This window comes from Pipistrellus kuhlii, unplaced genomic scaffold (genome assembly GCF_014108245.1).
Source record: "Pipistrellus kuhlii isolate mPipKuh1 unplaced genomic scaffold, mPipKuh1.p scaffold_m20_p_6, whole genome shotgun sequence".
NCBI classification, from domain to species: Eukaryota; Metazoa; Chordata; class Mammalia; order Chiroptera; family Vespertilionidae; genus Pipistrellus; species Pipistrellus kuhlii.
The window spans coordinates 73,057,976-73,079,418 of record NW_023425562.1 but is presented as its reverse complement, the minus strand read 5'-3'; the positions used below and the strand labels follow the sequence as shown (position 1 = coordinate 73,079,418).

Sequence of the window (21,443 nt, the reverse complement as noted above, 5' to 3'; positions counted from 1 at the left end):
TTTTTTCCAGTTAACATATCAAACATACATATTCTTAAACTTACCGCCACCTGTATCTTTTCACATTCTTTGATGTGTCTACTAGAAAATAGAAAGCTACACGTGGACTCGGTTACATCTCTATAGGGCAGCCCCCCTGCAATGTCAAGTCCAAGGCTCACTCGCCCACTAGCCACCTGTTACATACAAACCCTAGACCTCCCGGCCTGGGAGAAGCCCGAGAAAGGTTTGTTGAATAAATGCATGAGTTGTGCAAAAGAGAACCCGAACTTTTTACCAATCAGAGGTTAAGTACTTCACTTATGTTTGGCAAAGACACTCCCCAGTACCAGGCGCAGCTGGCATCTTCCCCAGCCTTTGAAATCGTAACCTTGCTCTGGCATCCCTGGAATTCGACCCATTGCTCAGAGACCAAGACACGTATTTTAACCTTTTAAAAAGAATCCATTAGAATTCAGGGGTTACCAGCTAGTTCAGGCCCGGAGAAGGGTGGCCAGAATGCGCTGAGCTTCAGAGCACACCAGAGGAGGCCTGGGAGGGTAGGAAGGGACTGAAATGGGTGGGGGAGGAACCCAGACAGGCTTCGGGGGCTAAGCCGGGACTGGACCGAGGGGTGGAGCTCAAGGGGGCGGAGGAGCAGGGAGGAGGGGGAAGGGTTATTAAGGCTGGAGGTGGTGATGACAAACAGAGGGCGAAGGGAGCCGGTTGGAGAAGCAGAACCCGAGGACTGAAAGGGAGCAGGTCCAGGGAGGGGCTGGCCTGCAGAAAGGGGGTGGAGATGTGACGGGGCGGAAAAGGAGGAGCCGGGGGCGGGGCGATGGGACGGACGGAGGCATAAAAGCCTCTGCGGGCGGGTGGGGCTCGCGGCATCCAGATCGCACCCTGCACACTCCTCTCCCCGCTCTAGCGTTCTGTTCCCTGGAGGCGACCATGGCCGGGCTCTCGCGCGCCCCGCTGTTCCTGCTCGCCCTGGCCCTGGCCCTGGCCCTGACCGCGAGCTCCGCGGCCGGCGCCAACGCCAACGCCGGGAGGCCGCGCCTGGTGGGCGGCCTGGCGGAGGCGGACGTGAACGAGGAGGGCGTGCAGCAGGCGCTCAGCTTCGCCCTGAGCGAGTACAACAAGGCGAGCAACGACGCCTACCACAGCCGCGCCATGCAGGTGGTGCGCGCTCGCAAGCAGGTGCGTCCGGGGGCCGGGGACTGGGGGCTGGGGATCGAGGTAGGGGGCCGGGGTTTGGGCCCGGGGCCAGGGCGAGAGGATGGGGAGGAGGTGCCTGCGCCCCGGGGGGCGTGGCCCTTGTGACGCGATCAGCCCCGCCCCAAGTGCCCTACCCGAGACACTGTCACCCTCCAGTGCTTCTAAGTCCCGGAGGTTCTCTGGTCTTGCATGTGACAGACCATCACAGGTTTATTCACCAGGACTGGCAGAGGGTCACAGGCACTCTGGGTCCGTGCCAGGCCTTCGCTTATGTTTTCAAGCACCCGCCCAGCAAGGACAGGGCTTGCTATCCAGCCCACTTATCTCCCTACCGGACCCTGAGACTGGGGGGTCAGAGTGAGTTGGCAACTTAATGACCACAGGCTGCCCTCCCGGCTCTGCCATTGAGTGGTGTGTTTTGTTTTTTTTTAAAACACACACACACACAACACTTTATTCCTCTTAGCTTTTCATGTTTACGTAATTTCAGACTTACAGAGAACGTGCAACAATAGAACATAGGATCCTGTAGATTCTTCCCCCAGATTAGTAAAAAATGTTGCCCTGTTTGCTTTATCCACCTACCTCCTTCCCCACGTGTGTGTGTGTGGGGGGGGAGTACATATATGCATTTATTTCTCTGAACCATTTGGGAGAGAATATATTTCCTAAAAAGAGGCATTTTAAAAAAAAATAATCACATTTTAAAAAATATATATTTTATTGATTTTTTTTACAGAGAGGAAGGGAGAGAGATACAGAGCTAGAAACATCGATGAGAGAGAAACATCGACCAGCTGCCTCTTGCACAACCCCTACTGGGGATGTGCCCACAATCAAGGTACATGCCCTTGACCAGAATCGAACCCGGGACCTTTCAGTCCACAGACCTACACTCTACCACTGAGCCAAACCAGTTTCAGTAAAAATAATCACATTTTGAACAGCAGGTTTCAACACTAAAATAGTGACCTAATGCATAGACTTACCGGATGTCCATGATAGTTCCACTGGGGGCCTTTATAGCCAAGGACGCTCCCGGTTCACGCACTGCAGCCCCCTTTACCCTGGAGCAGCCTGTCTGTCTGCCTCTTCACCTTGGCATTTGCGAAGGGTCCAGCCTAAATGTGCGGACTGGCACTCAGTTTGTGCTGCCCTGAGGTTTCCTTGGTATAAGATTTGGGTCATGCAAAAGAGGGATGTTCTCTGAGTCTCCTCTCAACAGGTGCCACTAAACCAACCTTCCCATCCCCTCTGTGCGATGGTATTTGGGGCCTCAGGCACTGAGGAGGGGCCCTCCCTGCTCCCCTGGTCACCTTGAGGGACCCAGCAAACAGAGAAGTCCAGGATGAGTCTGTGGCATCCAGGCGGATGCTATGGCAGAGGGTCTTGCATGAGATTCCAGACCTGCTGAGAGACCCTGGAGGAAAGGCCACTGGAGTGTTTTTCCCTCCAGAGGTCAGAGCTCCGGAGGAGGCTCTGGGTTTTGAAGTCTCATTCCCCACCCTTCGATGGGTACTCACCACCAGCAGCCGGAGGTAGAGAGGACCACCTGACCCTGCCTCTGCCAGCCGGCCCTGAGGGTCTGGCCAGCTAGGGAGAGCAGCCATCAGAGTCCAGAAAGGGAATGGAGGGCACTTCCGGAGGGGCTGCTGAGCCTGGAGCTTGTCCTTGGAGGAAGGCTGGCATTTAGACCATGGAAGAGCAGAACGTAGCCACACAGCAGCAGAGTGCGGTGCCTGCTGCATGCCAGTGTTTAGAGCCTGTTCTCACCTCCTCTTGAAATGTCAGACGATGGATCAGGATGGGACCCATTTCTCCGGCAGCCGCTGGCTGGCACTGCCCCCTTGGGAGGGGACAGGCACTCCTTGCTCACCGGGTCCCTGCCAGGCACAGCTCCTCTCCACTGTGACCCTGGCTTGGTGTCACAGCTCATCAGCCCATGTGGAAAACTGACACCAAGGGCACAACTGTATTACTTTCAACAATAAAGATAATTAAAAAAAAAAAAGAAAGAAAGAAAAGGAAAGAAAGAAAGGAAGGAAGGAAGGAAGGAAGGAAGGAAGGAAGGAAGGAAGGAAGGAAGGAAGGAAGGGAGAGAGAGAGAGAGAAAGAAAGAAAGAAAGAAAGAAAGAAAGAAAGAAAGAAAGAAAGAAAGAAAGAAAGAAAGAAAGAAAGAAAGAAAGAAAGAAAGAAAATGACAGCAGAGGGACTTGCTTGACATCCTAGGCAGAGTCCAGAGCCTGGTCCGGTCCCCTCGTCTCGAGGTTCTCCGAATTCTCACGAGGAGTGTCTGGGTGGCCTGTGTGAGCACAGGTTTCACATCTGTCATCTCACATGTGAAAGACACAAGGTGTGAGGTGTGTGGCACACATTAGAAGAGTTCCCCTCACAAATAGCTTGAAAGGCAGACATCCCAAAGGCATCTGTTATTGGCCTCAGGTGTGCGTGCCTGTGTGTGTGTGTAAAACATCTGCTCAGTGGGGCACGAGTAACCTGGTTCCATGGAATGAGAGTCTCGATGGGCAGTTACCAACTGGACTGTAACTGTAAGGCCATTACCAAGAGAGTCTTCCTGAGGCAGAAGCAGCCACCAGCAGAGCTGTCATTTTGCCTTAGCCCCTGCCCTGGTCCCTGGCGCTGGCTCAGTGGATCTGCTGATACCCTGGCTGGTTCCCCAGAGCTGCACCTCTAGCTTCTGGCAGAAAGGTAATGTCTGGCTCCACCTTCGGTTTTCCTGCCTCTCTTCTGCCAGGCTGTGTGACTCACCTTGTCAGAGCTGCTCCGTAAACAAGTTACAAGGAGGGCCTGGGGCACACGGGTTTGGGCAGCCGTCAGGAAGTGGCTGGGCGCCTCCTGGGCGTTGGCTCTGGCAGCCCCTGGATGCTGGTGCAGTGCGCGCTAACGGGAAGGTGCCTGCCTGGGTGACGTGGGCAGGTGATGAAAACCAATCCTTCCCTTTCCGGGCACAGGTCGTGGCTGGGATGAACTACTTCTTGGATGTGAAGATTGGTCGAACCACATGTACCAAGTCCCAGCCCAACTTGGCCGCCTGTCCCTTCCATGAGCAGCCGAACCTGAAGAAGGTATGTACTTGATGTGGGCCAGGGGCCATGCACACAGGGCACAGGGCGCCCTGGGCATGTGTCATGGGTGGGTGCTGTGGCCTGGAAGGGGTGTGCAGGGGCCGGGGTGTGTGGGGAAAGGGTGTCAGTTTGTGTGTACAGGTCCCTCATTTGAATCGATAAGGGCAGTTGAGCTGGGACCTTTGAACACCACATGCTTTGGGGGATTGTTGCCTGCTGACGGAAGGAAGCAGCAGGGTGGAGATAGGGCCCTTTAATCCCAGCCTGAGCCACTGGAACAGATTAGAGGGAACTGGGAGCCCTTTCCGGAGAAGCCCATCCATGCTGCCCTGCTCACTGAACACCATACTCTCCCCTGGGCTTGACTGGTTCTTGGGATGTCTCAGCCGCTGGGGAGACCTCCATCTGCTTGTCACCTCCCCAAACACTCTGACTCTTTCAGGGGAGTTTCCGGTCATAGTGCTAGCCCACTGGAGGTGGAGGGGACCTGGCTCATACCCTGAACCCACTGGGGCTGCTTGGCTTTGCTGGGCTGCTCCTTAAAGGACCATGCCGGGGGTACACCAGTGTGGATTCCTGCAGGGACAGGGGAGTGAAGATCTCCTGGACTTGGAGTAACGGGAGGGGTCACCAGGAGGCCCCTGCTGAGTCCTGCATCGTTATCCGGGGCTCTGCAGGGTGGGGGGCCGAGAGGTCCAGCAAGCAGCCACGGCTCCTCACCTGCCCTTCGGAGACCTCGTGCTGGGCCATTTCCTTTTTCACTGAAACCCTAACTGACCGGCTCTCTTGTCTCCCTTTTGCAGGAAGCACTCTGCTCTTTCCAGATATACACCGTCCCCTGGCTGGGCAAGACCTCCTTGGTGAAGTCCAGCTGCAAGAACGCATAGAGGAGATGTGCCAGGCCAGGCCATGCAGCCTGCCTCTCGCTTGCACGCCCCCCCTCCCTGGTGGGTCCCCCTCAGTGTGCTGGCCTCAGGAGACAAACGGAGAAGCTTCCTGAGCCTTGTGTGTGACCAGCAAAGCGGCTCTCACTTGCTTCTTTCTGTAGAGTGCTTTCTAGATGCACCTGTGCCGGGTGCACGTTCTGCTTCCCCTTTACGCAATAAAACGTGACATCAGCTACTCCTTGCATTGCTCACTGTCTCGGGGATGTGCCTGAGGGCTTACGGTTACTTTGCCAGGAGCTCCTGTCCCGCTGGCTCTGGAGGGCAGACGAGAGGAGAGGGCTGACACAGTCGGCCATAGCGGGCATGTTCAGGGAATGTGCTGCCCAGTTCGGGTGACTGAGTCACGGAGGGGCTGGGAACCAAGGCTTTCGGCTGTGGTGGCTCCTCATCACCTATAAAAGAGGAAGGGACCTGTGCTGCTGGCTCTGGAGACTTGGTTGCTGTGGTTGAAAAGAAGCCGGACTGTGAGCAGGGCTGGACAGAAGGGAGGAGTCAGACGGAGCCCATAGGCCAGGGCCTCCTTAGCAGGGCTCTGCAGAGCCATAGGTTTCCTTCCACCAGATGTGCTGAGCTGATCAGACCCCAGGGGCTGATGTGTTGGCTGAGGTTCCCTAGGGGACAAGGCAGTGGTCGGCAAACTCATTAGTCAACAGAGCCAAATATCAACAGTACAACAATTGAAATTTCTTTTGAGAGCCAAATTTGTTAAACGTCTAATGCCACTTCAAAATAAGACTCTCCCAGGGCATGGTATTTTGTGGAAGAGCCACACTCAAGGAACCAAAGAGCCACATGTGGCTCGCGAGCTGCAGTTTGCCGACCACTGGACTAAAGAATAGGTAATTCACCTGCTTCTCTTCATTATACTCTGCTGTGTGGCTAAGCACACGTAAAACAGAGAATCAGTTCATGAAATGGTAGCTGAACAAGGAGAAGACTTCTAAGCAGTCCTTCTGTTCTCTCGCCCTTAGAATTGGGTCTGGGGTAGGGGGTGGAAGGCCACGGTGTCAGATGATACAGAGGTTTCTGTAGCCCAGGGTCAGACACAGTCAGGGTCATTCAGATGTCAGGCAGAGCCCTGGCTGGTATGCTCAGTGGTTGGATCATCACCATGTGTACTGCAAAGTCGCAGGTGCCATTCCTGGTCAAGAGCATGTACTTGGGTTGCAGGTTTGATTTCCTGCCTCAGTCAGACGTTTGTGGGAGGCAACTATCAATGTGTCTCTCTCATATTGATGTCTTTCTCTTTTTCTCCCTTCCCTCCCGCTGTCTTCCTTCTACCCTCTGTAAAAAATCAGTAGAAAAAAATATCCTCAGATGCCCACCTGGTGTGGCTCAGAAATTGAGCATTGACCCATGAGCCCAAGAGATCACGGGTTCATTTCCTGGGCAGGGCACGTGCCTGAGTTGCGGGCTCAATCCCCACCAATAGGAGGCTTGCAGGAGGCAGCCGATCGTTGTTTGTATCTTCTCTTCCCCTCTCTTTCTCTAAAATCAATAAAAACATTTTAAAAAAATATCCTTAGGTGAGGATTAACAACAACAACAACAACAACAACAACAGTCAGCTGGAATCCCCAAATCTCAGGCATGGCTGCCTATGACATCACCGGAGAAGCTTTAAAAAATGCTGATGCCTGCTTGCACTCTGAGAAATTCTGACTTAATTGGTCAGGGCTGGGACCTAGGCACTGGGATTTTGATATCCAACTGATTCCCAAAGGAACCGCAGAACTGTAACTCAATTAGATTTCCTCTAAAAGTCCTATTACTCCTGAAACATCTATCATTTGTAGCCGGTGCAGGGTTCTCTCTCAAAGTCACACCTGCATCTAGACATGCTTTGGTTCCAGGGATCTAGGCATGTAACTAGCCCCCTCCTTGATTCCCAGTAAATGAAAAGCAAACAAACAAAACCACATGAAAAATATCCTTCCACCAAAGCCTTCGTTAGGTCACTGAATTTTTGTGGAGATTTCAGGTGGCCTAAGAGATTTCTGTGGAACAATAACCTTGACAGGTTCAACCCTTTCCTTGAAATGCTCTAGACCTCACTCCTAGAGGTCGTTGCCCTTTGACCTTCACCTCACGGAGTCACTGACCTTCTTTCTCTCTTTCCTTGGCATTTTTCATTTGTCCACCCTATCCCTTTCCTGGAGACCCCTTCCCTAGGATCCCTCAGCTGGTCCAAACCCTCCCTCTGTGGGGCAGAGCAGCTCAGTTCTTTCCAGACTTAATCACACCCATCAAGGTGCTCAGAAAATAAAGGGCTCCCTAGTAAACCCTCTGAGTGAAGTCCTTTCATCATGAATAGCAACATGTTTTCCTTTTACCCAAGTGCCTGCCAAATCCAGGCCCCGAGGAACAGATTGAGGGAGATACCTGCCTGTCCTGAATGGCCACCAGCCCAGGAATGGTGCTGAGGAATGCCAGCTCCTGGCCCTGTGTGTTTCTCACATCCCATTGTCCAGGTGGAGGTAACACCACGGGAAAATCCCCGAGGTTGGTGCTGACTCACAAATCAGAGAGTGCCCGCCTTCTTATGATAAAAACGAGATAATAATTCATGGGGCGACGGCCCCTCGTTTCCTCTCATTCCACCTGTTTTCAGGGAGGTGACTTTACCTTTGGAACCGTGGCTTGGAGAAGGTGACCTTGGCTAAGCCAGTCAGGACAGCCCATCACCCCAAGCCTTGGTGATTGTATTAAAGATGTCACATCACCCAAGGCCAGCCACATGGGGGTGGGGGACCCGGGGGCTCCTGAGGCTTAATGTGGGATTTTGTATAAGCTACTTAAAAAGCAGGCTCTCTCTAGCTGGGTTTGAATAGAAGACAGGCAGTCTACAGAAGTTGTTTGAGAATAAAGCCAGATTGCAGGGGGCACAATAACTGAGTCAAGAGACACACACATACACACAAAAACAAAACAAAACAAAACACAACAGCAAGTCATTGACATCACCTGAGTCCCGGCACTGAGCAGCGCCTGCCTTCCGGACCTCTTACTGTGTTTCCCCGAAAATAAGGCATCCTCCGAAAATAAGACTAGCACATGGAAAGATAAGACATCCCCTGAAAATAAGACCTACCGCAACTTTGGGAGAAAAAATTAATATAAGACACTGTCTTATTTTCGGCGAAACAGGGTAGTTATGTGAGCCTGTCATGCCCTCTCTTCAGGTCTGCTGGGTGGTTTTTCTGGCTCTTGTGCTCTTATGAGTCCTACCTGATAGAGAGGAGCAGAAACTGAACTCCCCGTTCATTTCTCAGAGCTGATTGTCCCATGACATTTCTTGACTGTTTCAAAGTATTATAACTCTCCAAGAGGTCACCTTTAGAATGTGCAGGTCCTGCCCTCTGGACCTTGGAGGCATTAGACCACTGTTAAAAGTGCAATGTCACTGGCTGACCTCTGCCTAACAAACAGGCATGGCTCAGACTATTTTTTTTTCCTTTTTTTTTTTATTATTAAATTATTATCTGTGTACATATGGCTCAGACTATTAAGGGCCACTACTATAAAGATTTTTTTTTTTAATTATTGACCTTACTGAGAGAGAAAGGAAGGTATTAGGTTTGATCAAATAATGGAATCGATACCCCCTCCCCTGGGAACTGATCTTTAGGCCACTTCACAAGGGACATTCCACTTGCTTAGACCACATTCCACTTGCTAAGACCATTATCTCTCCCCTCCTGAGTTTCCCAGAATCCGGACCTGCCCAGGGGATTCTCCGCCCAGAAAAAGGCCCCCTAGAGTCCTTTAAAAAGCTATGACTCTCCTCTTTGGGGGCTGGCACCATTTGGGGGCTCAGCCCAGCTGGTATCCAGATGACCTAATACATTTCATAATTCTTTACCCCTTTTGTCCTCAGACGTTCCTCCTTTGGTGACCCTAACAGGTGGGAGAGAGAGAGAAGGAGGGAAGGAGAAGGAGAGAGAGATTTGTTGTTTCACTTATTTATGCAGGGTGATTCTGGTTGGGTTTATTTGGAATTCTGCTGACTACCCCAAGCAAATGTCAATGTGAAAAAGGTCAAAATCTATAAATCATTTTTTTTATAAAAATTCATTTGAGGCAAACAAAAGAATAAGCCCGAAAGCAAGATCTCCACAGACTTAGATGCTTCCCAGAATGGCAGCTTGAAGTTTATTTTATGAATTTGGAATTAAGGGTGGGGTGTAAGGGAGTTTACAGAAAGGTGGAAATAAGCAAGGCATGGATTGAATTGCAAAGTAGTTAACAAGATTATGTACTCTCTCCAGAGTGGTTACTCTTCAGAGTGTCTAAAATAAAGAGGCGCCTAGGACAGAAATGCTCAAATGAGTTGAACATATTAGAATGCTTACATTTTCTTTTCTCCGAGAGGAAGACTTGGGGAGCTTGAGAGGCATGTCCAGTGAATCAGCTAAGAGGAAAGTCTTAACCAAGGGGGCAGTGGCTGAGTGGATCATATGAGCCAGTGTCAGCTATAGGACTGTGTGTGCGCTGACCTCTTACCTTGCATGCTTGTTGCTGCCTGAAATTCCTTTAACACAAGTTGAAACCTCTTGTTCCACAATCTATATTCTAGAGGTCCGGTGTACGAGATTTGAGGGGGGTCAGGGGTGTGTCCCTCAGCCCAGCCTGCACACTCTCTGATCTGGGATCCTCAGGGGATATTCAACCTCCCGTTTACAGGGACCTGGCTATGGGGGTGTAGCCAGCCTGTGAGGGGCTGAGGGCTGTTTGCAGGCTGGCCAAACCCCCCAAGGGGGACCCTCACCTCATGGGGGTGTGGCAAGCCTGGGTACAGGGCTTTTTTTTTTTTTTTGCTTGCTTTTTTTTCAGTGCCTTCTTGAGTGGAGGCCAGGGCCAGCTGGAAGCAGGTATCTGGGATTTATTTATCTTCTATAATTGAAACTTAGTAGCCTTGAGCAGAGGCCAGCTTTGGCCAGGGCAGGTGAGAAGCTTGGCTTCCTCCTTCACTGGGGTAACCCAAACCTCCCGCTCACTCCAGCTCCATGACAGCTGCCATCTTAGTTGGGTTAATTTGCATACTTGCTCCTGATTGGCTGGTGGGTGTAGCGGAGTGATAGTTAATTTGCATGTTTCTCTTTAATTAGTGTACATATAAAAAACCTCAGCCACTGTTAGACTGAATGACCAGAATGACTGGTTGCTATGATGTGCACTGACCACCAGGGAGCAGATGCTCAATGCAGGAGCTGTCCCCTGGTGGTCCGGGCACTCATACAGCACACACACATGCCAGAAGCCGGGTTCATGGCTGACAAGTGCAGATGCGGCTGGAGCCTCTCCCTCCTCCACATCAGTGCTACCAAGCTGCAGTGGCAGTGGCAGTGGCAGTGGCAACAGAGGTGGCAAACCCAATGGGGTGGGATGAGCAGCAGCAGAGCTGAGCCTGGCCCTGATTGGGGCTCCTCCTCCCCAGTCCCCTGCAGCTTCGGCACTGCTACATTCCTCAGATGGATGTTGGACTGCCAGATCGGGCCAAAACTGGCAGTCTGGCATCCCCCAGAGGGGACCCAGATTATGAGAGGGTGCAGGCCAGGCTGAGGGACCCCACTCGTGAATCTGAGGGAATAAATAAATAAATAAATAAATGGCATTTCAAAGGCATGTTCACCTAGATGCACAGAAACAAAGGATATCTCTAGGCAAAATACTCTTTTACTAAAGAAGTTGTATGCCTGGGGCATGACTACCCAACATGACCTGCCTGCCTGTACAGTTAAGAATTTATCATCAGATCTCCATGCTGTGAGGTAACTTTCCATAGAATCCTTTTTTTTTTTAATCCACAAAAGTAATGGAAAACCTTGCCAAACTTTGTTAGATACCAGGGCTAACCTCTCTGCTTTACGTCCCATTCGCTCTGGAGCTTTCAGAAGCCAGTGTTAATGTATGAAATGTCCAAACCTGTAGAGGATTTTTATGAGTTGATTTGGGCCTACCTGATGACAATTGCTGGGAAGCAACATCTCAGTGGATTGAGAAAATGCTCTGGATAATGGCAGTTTTACAGCTTATTGTATATAGTAAAATCAAAGGAGAAAATTAAGGAAAGTTACATGGAATCTGTTGATGGATTAAAAGGATGGGAGAAAACAAAGCAGGGGAAACTCTGGATTAGATAAAAAGTGAAATGGAGAGACACATACTTTTTACATTGTTAGGCTAAGGATAATTAATAACAACATTACAGCACATAGAGATGGTACTGGGGGGGGCAACATAAAAATGAGGGGTCTGTGGTCTCAGTGCTCTGGTGCAGCAGTTGTGCCTGAGGGATCTAGGAAAGGAGACTGCTCTGACATTTCAAAGGTATATTATCTTAGATTTTTTTTTTAAAAAAGACAATAGGCTCACTTAAGGTTTACCTTGGCAAAGAAGCTACAGGCTCGGATGTGACTGCCTGCCACAACCTGCTTTTAGTCCGGAAATTTTATGTTTAAACATTCTATGTGGTTACTTTCAGTGTCCGAGTTTGTAGTGCCTGCCAAGCTGACCTCCCTTTAACTTGTCATAGTTTAGTATATGGCCCTATTTTTTCATCCGCACTAGCAAAGGGTAAAATAATTCTTATTGGAGTCAATTTTCCTGACTTTGTTCTATATTGTCTGGTCAGGAGCAGAAGGTAGCCCTGGCCAATGTGGCTCAGTTGTTTGGGCATCATCCCATACACCAAAAGGTTGCCAGTTCAATTCCTGGTTCAGGGCACATGCCCAGGTTGCAGGCTCAACCTCTGGCATGCAGGAGGTAGCCAATCAATATTTTGCTCTCACATCAATGTTTCTCTCCCTCTCCCTCTCCTTCTCTCTTCCTCTCTTTCTAAAAGTAATTTTTTTAAAAATATTTTTTATTGATTTTTTTTGCAGAGCAATAGTTAGAAACATCAATGAGAGAGAAACATCGATCAGCTGCCTCCTGCACACCCATTACCAGGCATGTGCCGCAACCAAGGATGTGCCCTTGACCAGAATGGAACATGGGACCTTTCAGTCTGCAGGCTGACGCTCTATCCACTGAGCCAAACTGGTTTCGGCTAAAAGTAATTTTTAAACATCTTAAGAGAGAGAGTGGAAGGTAAAATTTTAAGTTTCCCTTTCTTTTCCTAATTTAGACTCTTGTGAATTTGGTTTAGGTGCACCCACTAGTTATTGATCCTTTTCTTTCCCAGGGACAGCTATGGACTTCTTGTCTACCTTGTTTTGTGTCCTATAGTCTACTTCTCTGTGATTAGGTATAGTGTTGTTAAAGCAACAATTCTCAAAGTGCAGTTCTTGGGCCAGCAGAAGCAAGAACAGCAGCAAGGAATGTATTAGACATGCAAATTCTCAGGCCTCACCCCAGCCCTGCTAAATCAGAAACTCTGGGGTAGAATCCCACAATCTGTGTGCTAATGAGCTGTGGTAGGCCGCTTCCTGAATGGTCCTCATGATCTCCATCCCCTGGTATGCGTGCCCTTGTGTAATCCCCACCCTCTGAGTATAGCCTGGACTTCATGACTAGTTTATAATGAAAAGACAACAGTAGAAGGGATACGATGTCACTGCTAACAACTAGTCTATAAAGACTGCGGCTTCCATCTTAGTCACTCCCTGGCTCTCTGGCTCTAAGACCACTAGCTGCTGTGGTGTAAGGACCTGGAGGCAGCCTATGAAGAGACTCAGATGACAGGAACCAAGACTTGCCAACAACCACATGCGGGAGCTTGCAAGCACTCTCCCACAACCAGTTCCAGTCAAGCCTTCATTGAGCATGCAGCTCGGCCAACAGCTGAACTGGAACTTTACAGAGACCTTGAGCAGAGGCACCCAATTAATCTGTGCTTGGATTCCTGACAAACAGAAATGGTGAAATATTAAATGTGTATTGTTTGAAGCTGCTAGGTTTTGCAATCATTGGCTTCATAGCAATGTGACTAACTCAAGTGATTCTGATGCACGCTAAAGTTTGAGATCCACTGCTTTCATTTCAGGAATAGTCAGTTGGTCACAATTAAATCAGAATTTATCACTCTCCCCCTTACCATTTAGTAAGGATCAGTAAATTGTTTATTTCACCTTTTTTTCTCATTTTTTAAAATTAAGGTATTATATGTGTACATATCTTATCATTGCCCCTCCTCCCGTCCCCCCGTCCCATCCCACTCCCATTCACCTGTCTTTTTTTTTTTAAACTATATTTTATTGATTTTTTACAGAGAGAAAGGGAGAGAGATAGAGAGTTAGAAACATCGATCAGCTGCCTACTGCACACCCCCTACTGGGGATGTGCCCGCAACCAAGGTACATGCCCTTGACTGGAATCGAACCTGGGACTTTTCAGTCTGCAAGACGACGCTCTATCCACTGAGCCAAACCAGTTAGGGCTGCCTTTTAAGTTGGATCTTAACATTTCCTAAACATGATAGGGCATGTATTGTTTGCCAGATTGAGTGTCGCTCTTTCTTTTGCTTTTTCCTTGTTTTCAAGACCCACTCATTTCCTATTTTTATATAGTCCACCCTATTTTGCCCTAGGGATATCTCATGAAAAAATATACCTCAATAACTCTAGTCTTCCAAACTCATCTGCTGTTGAAACAAGTGTTGTCCATTCTCTCTTCCTGAGATTGATAAGTTCCATCTAAGAAGACATTTCTCATCAGAATGTCTGCAACCCAAGCTGCCTTTGGTACAATGTCTAGTATGTCATATTTCTGCTGCAGCCTCCTTTCCTTGAGTTTATCAAACACATTCCTTTGGGGCTGAAGCAAACCTGTATCTCCATCGATAGTGTCTGCACTACCTGCAAGTCACACAATAGAACTTGAAATGCTGAGGTTGGTGAAATTGATTGGAAAATCTGACCTGCTTGCCAAGGCTGTGGTCATTTGAATCACTCTCATGTGATTGCTGAAGTCACACTCATATGATTCTAACAGTTTCAGGGGCAATCCCTCAACTGTTCTTACTGTGGGTACTCTTTGCACAGCACTCCCACAATACCAAAGCTATCATTCCTACAGGACTGAGTTATTTTCTGGTGGGAGACAATGGGACAGTGAACCTGGAACCTTGTCTGAAAAGAAAATCACAAAGACGCATGGAGGATAGACAGATATGCTTGCCTGGTAGGGAACAGGAAGACCTGCTCTCTGGGGAAGCATAGCTGAGAGCAGGCAGCAGGCTCTCCTGATTTGTGGAAAACCTGAGGGTGGAATGGCTGAGACAGATTTAAGAGCTCCCTCTGGTGGGGAAGGGCATCAGCTCTGGGGACTTCTCTGAGGAAGATGGGCTGTCAGGGTCAAAGCAGCCTTCTCTCCTTCCATAGCATTTACTCATCCAGCGAGGCCCTCAGGCTTAGCACATGGAAGCATACTCGCAAGCTGATGCCTGGGGTCTGTAAGCAATTTTTCTTTATCACCAGGCATGAGGTTTTGACTCTTTTCTGGATCCAGTTTGGCCCCAGAAACCCTACTCAAGCACCCACCCCATGCCCTTACAGGTGAGTGACTTTGCCATGTGATTGGCTGCATCCAAGCCCAGGGACTCACTGTAACTGCGCCACTCAAAGTGGATCCAGAAACCAAGAATATCACTACCTGCTGGTTTCTGGTTAAGAAGCAAGCCCTCCAGGCCTTCCCAGACCTACTGTGTCAGAATCCTGGGTTAGAGACGAGGGCAGGGATCTGGGCGTCCACCGGCCTTCAGGGGTTATGGTTAAGGTGACCAGATTTTAACATTGGTAAAGCGGGAACCATTGACCTCGGGGTGGGAGGGAGGGTTTTTTTTTTTTTTTTTTTTTAAAGTGTTATCTTAGTGGATTTTATTTTTTTTTAATTTATTTATTTTTAAACATATTTTATTGATTTTGTACAGAGAGGAAGGGAGAGAGATAGAAACATCGATGAGAGAGAGAGTCATCGATCAGCTGCCTCTTGCACACCCCCTACTGGGGATATGCCCGCAACCAAGGTACATGCCCTTGACTGGAATCGAACCCGGGACCTTTCAGTCCCCAAGCCGACGCTCTATCCATTGAGCCAAACCGGTCTCGGCGGGAGGGAGGGTTCTTGATTAAAAATTTGGTCTATATGGAGCAACAAAAATTTTCATGGAACGCAAAAATAGTATTGTAACATTTTTAAAACACTGCGGGACGCTGGACAAATTGTTAAAAATTGGGGCTGTCCAGCCAAAAGCGGGATGTCTGGTAACCTTAGAACTTAAGGTACCCTTTGAAGTTCACAAGCAGCTGCACACAAATGCTGGAGGCCTTATTCATGACACAGAGCTGAAGTTTGTTTGTAAAGAGTGTGTTACTTAGTCGTCCAAGAACTGCATTCCAGCTTTAGGCCTTGAATGCCCCTTCCCCAGAAACTGCACACAGCAAATTGTGCTCGCTTAGCTGTTACAACTGTGGCCACCAGAGGGCACCAATGGTCACCTACTGTATACAGCTCAGGGATCCCTGGAGCTCATTTGGTTCACTCTTCTGTTTCTCTCTCACTTTGTCTAGCCTAGAAATAAATTCCTACAAAGAAAATCACAGGTGCAGTGCATATCAGGACCGCCTCCTGTAAACCCCTCTGGAGAGAGGGCGTTTGCTCATCCAGCCAGGCCCTCAGCTTAGTTCATGGAAGCACATCCACAAGCTGAGAAGTAGTGCAAAGAGTGAGGCACTGAGCTCAGCTTCAACCTCCAATATCCCTAGTGAGGCCACAGCCCAGGAGCCAGTGAGTCAAGTCTGTTTCAGAAGCCATAGGGGATCTGAGGAACCAGTGGGACAAGGAAACACTGGGGCCCATAAAAACCTCAATGTGCCCCTTCTGTACATTTCTAATCTACTTAATAAAAGAGTAACATGCTAATTAACCATACCTTCATGACACTCACCAGCCAATCAGGAGTGAGTATGCAAATTAACCCAACAAAGATGGTGGGTTAATTTGCATATGCAGGTGCCAAGCTGCTGGGGATAGGGCAGGACACTTGCCCTCTGGGCCTCTGGGCAGTGTGGGAAGGCAGAAAGGCAGCTCTAGCCAGAGTGAAGGCAGTGCCAGCAGCCAGGGGAAGGAAGGCCCATTCTTACACAAATCTTTGTGCATTGGGCCTATAGTAAATATATATTCATCGCTAGGCAGGTTGCCTCTTATCACCACCAACTGGCCCTGGAAACCCACCCTTTTTGGTTCTGCTCATCCTTATCTTGCTGACCTTCACTCTGTTACTGTGTCTGGGGATCCCCTTCCATTTCTACCTCTTGCACTTGGGTCCTCATTTCAGCCTCTGGTTCTGGGACATTCAAGTGAAGTCTTCCTTCTCCACAGAGGCCCTGACTGAGGGAGTCCCATGGCTGGGATTCAGCTACAGGGGACCTCTTCTCCTGTTGCTGATCCTTCCCAACCTACCCTGCCAGGGCCTTGTTCCTCTGTCCTGGACAGGAGACAATGTTAACTGCATTGGAGGGAGGAAGGCAGGGTCATAGGTAAGGTTATTCTTCATGATATCATCCCTGATAGATGTGTAAAATGCTTCAAACATGATTGTGGAATTGTCGGTTTGACCTGTAACAGCACCAATGATTCTGTTGGCTGTTCCAGCTCTACATGTTGTTTGGGTGCAGGTTTCTAGGTATTAGAGCTTTACATTGAATTATTTTTCTTATTATCACATAACCTACAATTGTATTGCTACAAATGCTTTCAGTTCTAGATCCAATCCTGTTCCCAGTGTGCTGCTCCTGGACCTCCCAGCTGCAGAGGTGGGAGGGGGTGGGCATCTAGTATCAGGGTACTGGCCCTGAACCCAACCCACCCCTTGCCTGTTTATACAAATAAATTCCTTTTGGAAGAAGACCACCTTGCTTGTGTTCTCATTGCCCATGGTGCTTTCCAGACACAAGATGACATTAGAGAGTAGAGAAAACTACATGCCCACAAAAGCCCAATAGTGACTCTGCCTCTGCATGGAAAAAATTTGCCAAATCCTGTTCTAGGCATTTTGGCCGGAATCCCAATAGCACCTGGCACAACCGTTAGTGCTTCTCAGTCTTTAACTGGCCCTGGGTTCCCGAGGAATTTGTAAAATGCAGTCTCCTGGTGCAAAGGTGGCCATTTACAAATGGCCACTCAGTCAACGGTGATGTTGGCCATTTCTGACATGTTCCTCCTCCCTAAGGCAGGAAAGGGCAGTGGCTGCAGAGCGGGAAGAGGACAGACATCCTGCGGACCCTGAGAACATACATCTCCGAAAGGGTCTTAGAGCTGCCACTGCCGCTGGCCTTGCTTGCTCTTTGAGTGGAAGCTAGAGTCCTCTCCTACATTGTCCCAGTTGTCTTGGACCAGGAAATGTGTGTGAGCGAGTCCCCCTGAACAGAGGCCACATGTGCCCTGAGGGGCCTGAGGCCCTGTCTGCAGCCATCCTTCAGACCAGGGTTCCCTACTTTGGTCATGGTCATTGCCCCCCAGGGGACATGGTTATCCCTCATGAGCCCTGAGCTAGCAGCTCAGAGGCGCCTTACTTGTGCCACCTGGACCTGGCTTAGGATGTGCAAGGGGAGGGACAACCCACCTCCTTGGGCCACTACGCTGCCCAGCAATGCCCATCCCCCTCAGTCAGGAACCATGACACACAGTGCCTTTTGAAATGCTGATGTTTAATGGACTACTCTACATGAAAGAAAATGGACACTGAGGAATTTCCACCAGGCCCATGAGTGAGGCTCCAGATATCTGCAAGGCAGAGAACAGAGTGGATTCAGAGCTGCTCAGCCACAGAAGGGCCTCCTACAGAGAAGGGGGGTAGAGAGGCTGGGCTGGAGCGTGATATCACTTAGTAGGTCCCCTCCTGGCAGGTCTTATTTAGGAGTTGAAACACTGTTCTCCAGGGCTCGATGCTGATGGTGAAGAAGCAGATGAAGGTCTGAAGGAATAAGCACAGGAATGAATTGTGGGTGACGAAGCCTGGGGAAGCTGTGACTCCAAGCCCTAAAGACAGCATCCATCCCATACTTGCATCTGCAAGGTCTCAGTCTAAGTCTCCTAACCCCAGGGTCTCCTGTGCCACTCTGCTCTCCCCAGAAGAACCCCTGGGCTGTCCCAGAGTGGCCCCTGCCTCTAATACAGCAACACATGCTCCTTCCCAGTGGCCTTACCTCAAATAACCCTGATCTGAGGTGGGCTTGTCCTACAGTAGGGGTTCACTTTCACTTCTCCTCCCCACCTCACCCCCAGGCAGGAACTTCAGCTCAGCTGAGCCTGGGGCAGAGCATGGGACATAGGACAGTGGGCTCCTCTCACCCAAACCCCATCAGCTCTGCTCAGTGACAGGGGAACTTGAGGACTGGCCACTCAGTCAACGGTGATGTTCGCCACTCCTGACATGTTCCTCCTCCTGAAAGCAGGAAAGGGCAGTGGCTGCAGAGCGGGAAGAGGACATCCTCTGGCCAGAATCAAGAAACTCAGACCGTAGGAGCAGGAGCAATCTGTCACTGGTATGGCCCGAGGTTCAGACAGCTGAATGGGGAGAGTGGACAGTCGGGATCTCAAAATGGCCAGGGTCCTGCTAGTGGACCCTGAGGCTGACCTGAGAGGCTGGGCTCCATCTTTAGCAGAAGCAGTGGCTGTAGTAGGGCCAGTAGCCCCTTTCCTCTTGTGTCCCTAGGAATGGTATGTCCTCTGCTCCACCCCCCACAACACCCCATGCAGGTTCATAGCGATGGAACCTGAAGGAGGTTCATGTGTGTCTTACGTTGTTCAGCTCTGGGTTTTCTTCAAAGGGGCAGTTGTCAATGTCTTCATCAAATTTCCCACACCTGGTTCTGCGAAGCTTCAGCTCCATGGAGAAAGCCATCATGGTCTCTAGCTGTGGTACATGAAAGGGGAAACAGTCCTCATGGTCCCATTAAGTAGTTGCTAGTGGAGACACATGGAGTGTAGGAACAGGCCCAAACTCTACTCTGTTTGGGGCTTCCCTCTGGGTCTGGATCAGCACACTTGTGTTAAAACTACACTTGGGATGTTCTGGACAAAGAGATACATAGATCAGTGGAGCCTCCAGGGTAAAAGCAAGCTGGTCACACACTATTAATATCATACACTGCAGCCTCACATTTGCAAATGCCAAGTGAGGTCCCACCTTTCTTTTCAATGCTTCTAGCTTCCACAGCATTCCCAGAGACAGGTGACAAGGGGCTGGGAGGGTGTTGGCCTGGCAAGAGTTTGCTTGATCATCTCAACCCTGGAGTGGGAGACTCATCTATAGCCCCATTGTCACACCCTTCACCTGCCCAACATCAGAAAAATGCCAGACAATGCTAGTGAAACCACCCCACACACACACACCAGACAATGGCTTCAAGAAACAACTTCTATTACAAAGTGCATTGTGACATGTTCTGTACTCTTCTCCACTCCATTCTACTCATTTTATTCCATATTCCCCCATGGCATCCACTCCATTATCCCCAGCATCCAAGCTCAGTCTGTGACTCTGGGTATAAAAATCCCCACAGAGGTCCAGCCTGATAAAGCCCAGGGTGCCTGAAGCAGTGTCACAGAGGGTTAAGGTTAGTGGAGGATGGGGACCCTTTGCCCCTCATGTGGACTCTCAGTGCAGAGGTCCAGAGGGTGAGAGAGTAATGTCCCAGACACACACACACACACACACACACACACTCACAAACTCACACACATACACTCTCACACACACTCACACACTCACACACACTCTCACACTCACAAACTCACACACATACACTCTCACACACATACTCACACACACACACATTCACACACTCACACACTCTCACACTCACAAACTCACACACATACACTCTCACACACATACTCACACACACACACATTCACACACTCACACACTCACACACACTCTCACACTCACAAACTCACACACATACACTCTCACACACATACTCACACTCCCACACACATTCACACACTCACACACACTCACACGCAGAGCCAGAAGTGCTCCTTTGGGAGAGTGTTTTCATTGTTCATGTCTGCAGCCCAAATGAAAATGGCATTGCTGGTTGCATTTGGAAAGAGAGTCCACTGCAATGAGAACCTTTAAGGATTAAAAACCACGGTCTGGGGAAGAGTGTAAAATAACATCAACCCACAGAGGTGGATGCCACCGCAGGGAGCCCAGAGCTCATGGAAGCCACAGCAGAAGCCCTGTTTTACTTTATTTCCTTGAATTCTTTCCTCACCCTAACTTTTTAAGCATTTTCTCTGTGTGTCTGTCTCTTCCTGACTAGACATCTTTATCTTTCTCCCCTCATAGACTATATTTTGATGTCATTTTTCACTAACCGATGACATAAAGATTGAGGAAAATCTTTATGTGAGTAGACATTGATCTAATTTTTTAAATTTCCATGCTTTTATAAAATCTGAAAATGAATAGTTTGTATATGTTATTTTATAAACTTCAAATGGCATACGGGATCCTTTGGTAGGTCCCCTACCTGTTACCCTGACTTACAAGTGAAGGCTAGCAGGGCAGGAAGATGCAGTCACCTACCTTCTTCTCACTCTGGGAGTTCAGGATGCTCACCAGCTTGTAGGCATTCGTGTCCTTGCTCTTCACATTGAATATGTGTAAGGCATACTCCACAGTAGCCAGGAAATAACTTTCCATGCCTGGTCCTTCATCGATAATACTCCAGCTGTGAGTCACTAGGACCTGGGAACCTGCGAGAAGCAGGAACATGACCCAGGCAGAGCTCATCTCCATTGCAGGCACCTCAGAGGTCAGGCAACCAGCCACCTATAGTTCTTCTGGCTCAGACTCCACCAAGCTTCCCTGGGCAGTGGTCCAATTAATCTACCCCAGGACATATCCTTCCTTTGAGCCTCCTCTCTGCTGCTATGCCCTGTCCCCTCCCACATGTGACTCTGCCTCCTCTGTCCAGTTAACATTGTCTCCTTTCCAGGACAAAGGAGCAAGGCCATGGCAGGGTGGCTTGGAAAGGATCAGTGATAGGAGATGAGGTCCCCTGTAGCTGAATCTCAGCCATAGGACTCTCTCAGTGCCTCAGTGGGGAAGGAAGACTTCACTTGTTTGCTCCAGAACCAGAGGCTGTAATGAGAGCACAAGTGCAAGATATAGAAATGGAAGGTAATTTTCTGACACAGCAGTGGAGTGAAGGTCAGCAAGACAAGAAAGGGCAGAGTCAAAACGAATGGGTTTCCC

General features: G+C 49.4%; 2 protein-coding genes across 2 annotated transcripts; one reads left to right on the top strand and one right to left on the bottom strand.

Annotated features, from left to right (window-relative positions):
* The first annotated feature begins 845 nt into the window (after positions 1–845).
* Positions 846–5,405, top strand: LOC118707892 (cystatin-C). The gene is made up of 3 exons (XM_036418734.2): positions 846–1,179; positions 4,170–4,283; positions 5,087–5,405. Exons 1-3 carry the CDS (start codon positions 931–933, stop codon positions 5,168–5,170), a joined length of 447 nt encoding a protein of 148 aa, XP_036274627.1. The 5' UTR covers positions 846–930; the 3' UTR covers positions 5,171–5,405.
* Positions 5,406–17,869: 12,464 nt separating this feature from the next.
* LOC118708248 (cystatin-9-like) lies at positions 17,870–20,984 on the bottom strand. The gene is made up of 3 exons (XM_036419412.1): positions 20,772–20,984; positions 18,975–19,088; positions 17,870–18,146 (listed from the first exon to the last, which is right to left on the bottom strand). Exons 1-3 carry the CDS (start codon positions 20,982–20,984, stop codon positions 18,057–18,059), a joined length of 417 nt encoding a protein of 138 aa, XP_036275305.1. The 3' UTR covers positions 17,870–18,056.
* Positions 20,985–21,443: the final 459 nt, after the last annotated feature.

Coding starts and splice junctions, on each gene's coding strand:
- LOC118707892 (XM_036418734.2), top strand. CDS start 931: ATGGCCGGGCTCTCGCGCGCCCCGCTGTTCCTGCTCGCCCTGGCCCTG. Junction 1,180..4,169: donor TGGTGCGCGCTCGCAAGCAG/GTGCGTCCGGGG, acceptor TTCCGGGCACAG/GTCGTGGCTGGGATGAACTA. Junction 4,284..5,086: donor AGCAGCCGAACCTGAAGAAG/GTATGTACTTGA, acceptor TCCCTTTTGCAG/GAAGCACTCTGCTCTTTCCA.
- LOC118708248 (XM_036419412.1), bottom strand. CDS start 20,984: ATGGAGATGAGCTCTGCCTGGGTCATGTTCCTGCTTCTCGCAGGTTCC. Junction 19,089..20,771: donor ACTCCCAGAGTGAGAAGAAG/GTAGGTGACTGC, acceptor CATGTACCACAG/CTAGAGACCATGATGGCTTT. Junction 18,147..18,974: donor AAAACCCAGAGCTGAACAAC/GTAAGACACACA, acceptor TTATTCCTTCAG/ACCTTCATCTGCTTCTTCAC.